Source organism: Trichosurus vulpecula, chromosome 3 (assembly GCF_011100635.1).
Source record: "Trichosurus vulpecula isolate mTriVul1 chromosome 3, mTriVul1.pri, whole genome shotgun sequence".
NCBI classification, from domain to species: domain Eukaryota; kingdom Metazoa; phylum Chordata; class Mammalia; order Diprotodontia; family Phalangeridae; genus Trichosurus; species Trichosurus vulpecula.
In genome coordinates this window covers 47,132,366-47,141,443 of record NC_050575.1, presented here as the reverse complement: position 1 = coordinate 47,141,443, position 9,078 = coordinate 47,132,366, and the positions used below count along the sequence as shown (strand labels likewise).

The 9,078-nt window shown below is 37.2% G+C and overlaps 1 gene segment (V, D, J or C); it reads right to left on the bottom strand.

Annotated features, from left to right (window-relative positions):
* Nucleotides 1-8,186: 8,186 nt before the first annotated feature.
* LOC118842027 lies at nt 8,187-8,737 on the bottom strand. The segment is given in 2 exon segments: nt 8,187-8,557; nt 8,641-8,737. Coding segments are annotated over 2 exon segments (417 nt in total).
* Between the last annotated feature and the right edge of the window lie 341 nt (nt 8,738-9,078).

Below are 9,078 nucleotides of genomic sequence, written 5' to 3'. Positions count from 1 at the left end.
GGTTATTATGAAGTCTGTAGCTTCCCCATTGCTTATAGCAAAAGTGTATTCAATTACATTCATATACCTCAACTTGTTTAGCCATTCCCCAATTGAAGAGCATCCCCTTGATTTCCAATTCTTTGCCAGCACAAAATGAGCTGTTACAAATATTTTTGTACATACAGGCACCTTTCCCACTTGAGTGATCACTTTGGCATACAACCTTAGAAGTGGTGTTACTGGGTCAAAGGGTGTACAAATTTTTGGGGTTTTTTATTATATATTTTTTTTATTTTTAGTTTATAACACTCAGTTCTGCATGATTTTGAGTTCCAGATTTTCTTCCCCCCACCCCTTTCCCCTCCTTCCTCCCCAAGATGGCATGGAATCTGATGAATCTTCTACATATAACTTCACATTTAACATATTTACACATTAGACAAGTTGTAGAGAAGAATTATTACTAATGGAATGAATCATGAGGAAGAAGAAACAAAACCAAAAAAAAACCCAAAACAAAAGATAGGAAAAAAAGGAGAGCAAACAGTTTGCCTCAATCTGCATTCAGTCTCCATAGCTCTTTCTCTGGATGTAGATATCTTTCTCCCTCATGAGTCCTTTGGAGCTGTCTTTGAACCTTGTATTTCTGAGAAGAAATAAGTCTATGAAGGTTAGTCATCACAGAATCCATATATCTGTGCTTGTGTATAATGTTCTCCCAGTTCTGCTCTGCTCACTCAGCATTATATCGTGTAGGTTTTTCCAGGTTTTTATGAAGCCCGTATCTTCCCCATTTCTTATAGCACAATAGTATTCCATTGCATTCATATACCACAGCTTGTTCTGCCATTCCCCAATTGATTGGAATCCCCTTGATTTTCAATTCTTTGCTACTAGAAAAAGAGCCACTATAAATATTTTTGTACTTATGGGTCTTTTTCCCACTTCTGTGATCTCTTTGGGGTGCAATCCTAGAAGTGGTATTGCTGGATCAATGTGTATGAACATTTTTATAGCCCTTTGCAAATAGTTCCAAATGGTTCTCCAGAATGGCTGTATCTGTTCACAATTCCACCAGCAGTGTAACAGTGCTCCAATTTTCCCACATCCTCTCCAGCATTTATCATTTTCTTGTTTTGTCATTTTAGTCAATCTGACAGGAGAGCTGTGGTACCTAAGAGTTGTTTTGATTTGCATTTCTCTAATCAGTAGCGATTTAGAGTATTTTTTTTTCATATGTCTATATATATTTTTAATTTCTTCCTCTGAAAACTGCCTGTTCATATCCTTTGACCATTTCTCAATTGGGGAAGGAATTTATTCCTATAAATTTGGCTCAGTTCCCTATATATTTTAGAGATGAGACCTTTATCAGAGACAGTGGTTATAAAGATTTTCTCCCAATTTTCTGCTTCCCTCCTAATCTTTGTTGCATTGGCTTTTTTATACAAAAACATTTCAATTTAACACAATCAAATTTATCCATTTTGCATTTTGTAATGCTAGATGTCTGTTGTTGTGTCATGAATTCTTTGCTTTCCCGTAAGTCTGATAGGTAAACTACTCCTTGCTCTGTCAAATTGCTTGTAGTATCAGCCTTTATTCTTAAATCATGAATCCATTTGGGCTTTATTTTGGTATATGGCATAAGATATCAATCTACGCCCAGTTCCTGCCCTACCATTTTCCAATTTCCCCAGCAGTTTTTGTGAAATAATGAATTCTTAATGAAGAAGCTGGATTCTTTGTGTTTATCAAAGATTACTATAGTCAGTGACTTCTGCATCTAGTGTACCTAACCTATTCCACTGATCCAGCACTCTATTTCTTAGCCAGTACCAAATAGTTTTGATTACTGCTGCTTTATAGCAGCAGTATCTTATATCTGGTATCTTATATTTGATATCTGGTATGGCTAGGCCACCTTCCCTAGCATTTCTTTAATTAATTTCCTAGATATTCTGGATCTCTTGTTCTTCCTGATGAATTTTGTTAGTACTTTATCCAGCTCTGTAAAATAATTTTTGGTGGTTCATTGGTATAGCACTGAATAAGGAAATTAATTTAGGTAAATTTGTCATTTTTATTATAATAGCATGGCCTTACCATAAGCAACTGATGTTTTTCCATTTATTCAGATCTGATTTTATTTGTGTGAAAAGTGTTTCATAATTATGTTCTTATAGGCCCTCAGTGTGTCTTGGCAGGTAGACTCCCAACTATTTTACAGTATCTACAATAACTTTAAATGGAATTTCTCTTTCTATCTCTTGCTGTTGGGCTTTGTTAATAATGTATAGGAATGCCAAGGGTTTATGTGGGTGTATTTTATGTCCTGCAAATTTGCTAAAAGTGCTTATTATTTCAAGTAGTTTTTTACTTCATTCTCTAGGATTCTCTAAGTAAATCATCATATGACCGGCAAAAAGTGATAATTTAGATTCGTCATTGCTTATTCTAATTCCTTGAATTTTTCTTCTCTTGTTGATACAGCTAACATTTCTAGTACCAAATTGAATAATAAGGGTGATAATGGACATCCTTGTTTCACCCCTGATCTTATTGGGATTGCATCTAGCTTATCGCCAATATATATAATCCTTGCTGATTGTTTCAGGTAGATTCTATTTATAATTTTAAGGAAGGCTCTGTTTATTCCTATGCTTTCTAGTGTTTTTAAAAAGAATGGGTGTTGTATTTTTTCAAAGGCTTTTTCTGCATCTATTGGGATGATTATATAGTTTCTATTAGTTTTGTTGTTGATATTATCAATTATTCTGATAGTTTTCCTACTATTGAACCAGCCTTGCATTCCTCGAATAAATCTTATCCGGTTGTAGTATATTGCTCTCATGATAAGTTGCTGCAGTCTTTCTGGTAATATTTTATTTAAAACATTTGCATCAATATTCATCAGAGAAATTGGTCTATAATTTTCCTTCTCTGGTTTGAATGTTCCTGGCTTGGTATTAGTAATGTATTTGTGTCATAAAAAGAATTTGGTTGGACTCCTTCTTCACCTATTTTCCCAAATTGTCTATAACGTACAAGGATTAATTGTTCTTTAAATGTTTGATAGAATTCACATGTAAGGCAATCTGGCCCTGTAGATTTTTTTCTCGTGGAGTTCATTGATGGCTTGCTCGATTTCTTTTTCTGAGATGGGGTTATTTAAGTATTTTACTTCCTCTTCTGTTAACTCGGGCAAGTTATATTTTTGTAACTATTCATCCATTTCCCTAAGGTAGTCAAATTTATGGACATACAATTAGGCAAAATAATTCGTAATTATTGTTTTAATTTCATCTTCATTGGAGGTGAACTCACCCTTTGCATTTTTAATACTGGTAATTTGGTTTTCTTCTTTCTTTTTTAAAATCAAATGAACCAAGGGTTTGTCAATTTTATTGTTTTTTTCCCATAAAACCAGTTCTTAGTTTTATTTATTAATTTAACAGTTTTCTTGATTTCAGTTTTATTAATCTCTCCTTTGATTTTCAGTATTTCTTATTTGGTATTTGTTTGGGGATTTTCAATTACTTCTTTTTCCAGCTTTTTTGTTTGCATACCCAATTCATCGATCTCCTTTTTGTCTATTATATTCATGTAAGCATTTACAGATATAAAACTTCCCCTAACAACTGCTTTTGCTGCATCCCATAGGTTTTGGAATGTTGTTTCTTTATTGTTTTTGTCTTGAATGAAGTTATTAATTATTTCTATGATTTCTTCTTTGGCCCACTCATTCTTTAGGATTATATTATTTAGTTTCCAGTTAATTTTTAGTTTATTTAGTATATCACATATAATTTTACTGCATTCTGTTCTGAAAAGGATATATTGACTACTTCTGCCTCTTTGCACTGAATTGTGAGAGTTTGATGCCCAAATGCATGGTCAATTTTTGTGTATGTGCCATGTACCCTCAGCGGTATAAAAAGTGTATTCCTTTTTCCCCCATTGAGTTTTCTCCAGAAATGTCTCATATCTGCATATTCCACAATTATATTCACCTCCTTAATTTCTTTGTTGTTTATTTTGAGGTTAGATTTATCAAGTTCAGAGAGGGGGAGATTGAGGTTCCCCACTAGTATTGTTTTGTTGTCTATTTCTTCCCGTAACTGCCTTAAGTTCTCTAAGAATTTGCATGCTTCATGTGTATATGTTAAATAATGATATTTCTTCATTGTCTATGGTGCTTTTTAGCAGGATATAGTGTTCTTCCTTATCTCTTTTAATTAGATCTATCTTTGCTTTTGCTTTGTCTGAAATTGTGATTGCTACCCCTGCTTTTTTTTTTTTACCTTAGCTGAAGTACAATATATTCTACTCCAGCCTTTTACCTTTACCATGTGTGTATCTGCCTGTTTCAAATGTGTTTCTTATAAACAACATATTGTAGGATTATGGTTTTAAATCCATTCTTCTATCTGCTTCTGCTTTATGGGAGACTTCATCCCATTCACATTCAGAGTTATGATTACTATCTCTGTCTATTTCTCCATCCCATTTCCTCCCTGTTTATGCTTTTATTTTCCCTTCTCCTTTCCACTCCTCAAAAGAGTTTTGCATTTGACAACCCCCTTCCTCAGTTTATCCTCCCTCTTCATTCCCCTCCCTTATCTTACCTTTTTCCTCTTGCTACTTCTTTCCTCCCTTCTGACAACCCCCTCTCTTTTCTTTTCCCTTTCCCCTCCTACTGCCTGTAGGACAAGTTTTATTTCTATACTTCTGAGAGTATGTTATTCCCTTCTTGAACCAAATCCGATGAGACTCCCTTCTTTCCTTCTACTATAATATGTGTTTGTGTCTTTTCATGTGATGCGATTTACCCTTTTCTGTTACCTCCTTACTTCTTCTCCCATAACCATCCCTTTATATATCGTAATTATGTTTTTTTAATCATTGTATCAGTTATTTTATACTGATACCCTTTCAATTGTCATAATAACTGTACTATTCTCAAGATTGACATATATATATATATATGTCATATATATAACATATATGAAGCAAAATAATCCTTTATAACAATGTAAATAATTTAACATATTAGTTAACAAGGGTTTCTCCCACCCCATTTACCTTTTTATGTCTCTCTAGATTTTTCTATTTGAAGATCAGATTTGCCATTGAGCTCTGGCCTTTTTCATCAGGAAGGTCTGGAATTCCCTTATTTCATTGAATGTCCACCTCCTTGCCTGAGAAATTATGTTCAGTTTTGCTGCGTTGTAGTCAAAGCTCGTTTTCCTTTCAGAATATCATAGTCCAATTTCTCTTGTCATTTAATGTAGAAGGTGAAAGATTCTGTGTCATCCTGACTGTAATTCTGCAATATTTGAATTGTTTCTTTCTGGCTGCTTGCAGAATTTTCTCCTTGACCTGATAATTCTGGAATTTGGCTTTAATATTTCTTGGAGTTCTCAATTTTGGATCTCTTTCAGAGGGTGATCATTGCATTCTTTTAATGACTATTTTACCCTCTGATTCTAGGACCTTGGAGCAGTGATCATTGATGATTTCTTTGAAGATACTGTCCAGGGTCTTTTTTTCATTGTGGCTTTCCAGAAGAAGAATAATTCTTAGATTGCCTCTCCTGGATCTGTTTTCCAGGTCAGTTGTTTTTTCCAATCAGACATTTCACATTTTCTTCTATTTTTCCATTCTTTAGATTTTGTTTGACTGATTCTTGATGTCTCATAGAGTCATTAGCTTTTACTTGCCCAATTCTAGTTTTAATGTATTGTTTTCTTCCTTTAGCTTCTCTATCTCCTTTTCCATTTGGTTGATTTTACTTTTTAATGAGACATGTTCTCCATTTATGTTCTGAATCTCCTTAAATATTTCGTCGATTTTACTTTTTAAAGATTTGTTTTTGTCAGTGAATTTTTTCCCATTCTTTTCTTTTACCTCTCTAATTTGGTTTTTGAAGTCCTCCTTGAGTTCTTCCAGGAATGCTTTTTGGGCTGGAGACCAGTTCACATTCCCTTTTGAGGTTTCAGATGTAGGTATAGCATCCATGGTGTCCTCTTCTGAACTGGTATTTTGATCTTCCCTGTCTCCATAAGAGGAATCAATGGTTTTTGAAAGCTTTTTTGTGTGTTTTTTTCATGGTGTTTTTTTTTCCTCCTGGCTTCTAAATTGGATCTCTGAGTGGGCTCTGTCCCAAGCTTCTTGTGTTCAGAAGTGTGGGACTGCTCACTGGCTTTCTGTACCATGGCCTCTAGTTTTGTGAGGTATGGGGGAGGGGTGGTCTGGCACCTGGAAGTCTCCTCTTCCCCTGGACAGCTCTACACCATGGGTGGTCTCAGCTGTTGTCTGTGCTGGTGTCTGCCACTTCCCCTGGCTATACAAAGGCATGTCTGGAGTGCTGGTGTTGATGTTTGTTAGCTCCACCCCCCTGGGGCTCAGTTACTCTCACTGTTCTCCTGACATGGGAACTGCTGGGACACTTCTCTTCCTGCACTAGTCTCCTTCTGCTATAACAAGAAGGGCCCTCTTCCCAACTTCTCTTGCTATGGAAGCCCCACTTCTTGCTCCTCTGTTTCTCCTGAGGTAATATTCTCTGGGTTTATTCAAGGGAGTGATATGAGCCATTTTACCTAGCCATCATGGCTCCCAGAAGTTCAAGAAGGTGAGTTTCAAAACTTTAGGCTGAGGGCTGGAGGCATACAGGCTAGCTGCTCCTGCAGCCATGTGCTCTGTGCTGGTGTCTCCCATAGCTCCGTAGCTCCAACAGACTACCATCCAGGGCTGAGAGGCCTGGGGTTTGGTCTCGGCTATAATGGGTATATCTGCCTTGGGCCTGTTCCCACTCCAGTGTTTTGCTTGCATGGCACTCTCATGGACTGGCATGCTGGCTGGATTCCTCTGCTGTTCCAAGTTGGTTTGACATGGTGCCCTTCTGCATGCCAGGCACTCCTGTCACTCTCAGTGTACTAGTGGCTTCTAACTCTCAAATTTGCTCAGATGCATTTTTTTAGATGGATCTGACAGAATCTGTGAGAGAGCTCCAGTAGTTACCTTCTTTCACAGTGTCATCATGGCTTTGCCCCTGAAAAGCTGTCTTTTGTTCGAGATCTTTGGTTGGAGAATGGGGAAATTACTGACAATCTTATGCTCAGTTTACCAGCCTTGAAAATTCAATGTTGTCTTTCTTAGAGATATGTCCCTTAATTAACCTTTTTGTTATATTTAACTTACAACAATACTCAATAATTTTTAATATTTCATATAGATATTTTTGTGCTTAATATGTTAAAATGTCAGAGAATTTACTCATTACATATATGACATAGAAATCACAAATAGAACACATATCAGCAATACGGGAGAGTCTCATTCACAAAGAAACATAAGGTTAAATCAGCAACAAGTGTTTATTATACATACACGCATATATATAACATACATGTGTGTGTGTATATATATATATATACATATATATATATATGTATAAGTGCATGAAGTGCAAAGGTACTAGAATCAGAGAAGATCAGGAAAGTAGAAGGGGTGGGCAAAGATTTTAGGTGAGATTTCAAGGAAGTCAAGGGGACCAGGAGGCAGGGATCGTAGAAGCAGACTTCCAGACAGTGAAAACACATTTAGTAGAGAGACGGCATCTCTTGTGAAAGGAACAGCAAGGAGGTCAGTGTCATTGGATTGCTGAGTACATGGAAGGGAGTGAGGTAGACTAAGATAAGAAGGAGCCACGCTATGGAAGGATTTAACAGCGAAATTGGATTGAATATTTTATCTTTGAGGTAATAAAGTCTCTGGAATTTTGGAGAAATGGTCAGACCTGTGCTTTAGAAAGACAATTTTAATAGCTAAGTTTAGTATTCAGTGGAGGGAAGTGATTACTGGGGCTGAGAGAACAACCAGAAGGCTAGCATAGTAGTTCAGGTTGAGCTGGTAAAAGCCTATCTCAGGGTGGTTGCAGCACCTGAGGAGAGAAGGGAGAGTATACCAAGTGATGAAAGTAGAATTGACAGGATGTAACTACTGATTAAATGGAGTGTGGGGGTGGCGGTGAGAGTGAGTCATTGAAAATGATAGTTAGATACTGGAAAAGTTACTTCTCCTGAGACAGAAGGAAAAACAACACAGGCCATAAATAGAAATGGATCAGATTCACTCTACACCTGTTACTGGATCTAGGCATCTTGTACTTCATGCATCATGAGCTCAACTCCCTTCTGGACTCACTGGCACCTCCCCTCCTGGCAGGGGAAGTTTCTGTCAGGTCTCACATTGCTTTTCCTCACTGTGTCTTTTGCACAGTAATACAAAGCTGTATCCCCAGTGTTAAGGGAATTCATCTGTAGATGTATCATGCTGTTGCCATCATCTCTGGAGATGGTGAATCGACCTTTCACAGAGTCTGCATAGTATACACTACCACTACTGCTAATTTCTGCAACCCATTCTAGTCCCTTCCCTGGAGCCTGGCGGACCCATTCCATGTCGTAACTGCTGAAATCAATTCCAGAAGCTTTGCAGGAGAGCTGCAGAGAGCCTCCAGGCTGTCTCACATCTCCCCCAGACTCCAGCAGCTGCACATCACACTGGACACCTGCAACAGAGACACATTGTATTAAGGTCAACAGTCACATTACATCACCATTTCATATTGTCCTTACTTCTCTATGAAACTACCTTGGAAAATACTCAGAAGGAAAATCCAACTCAGTCTAAATTTCATGATGGGTTCCTAGGTTAGTCCTCTAGGTCACAAAGAGCTTGAACTTGTGTCCCAGAGATACAGGTACAGGTTTTGCTCTGCTTTTCATCCTAGTTTTGGAGGGACCCAATTTGCATATCTTGCTCTATTCAAAAAGAGGAAGAACAACTTCTTCCTCCCAATGAGAAGTCTTTTTCTTGAACTTCAGGGAGAAAGCTCTCCTAGAGCTGGTTTCAAAGCACTGGAGAATGCTGATAATTCTGAGACTGCCAGAACTGATGTTTTTGACTCAACGTCAATCACTCCACATCACTTCACCAAGTGGACCACATGTAGTAGGCCTTTCTGTGTTCATAATAAACTTCTAATCAATCTTAATCCCGTTTCTGATTGTCAAAGCTCCTCAGAGATCT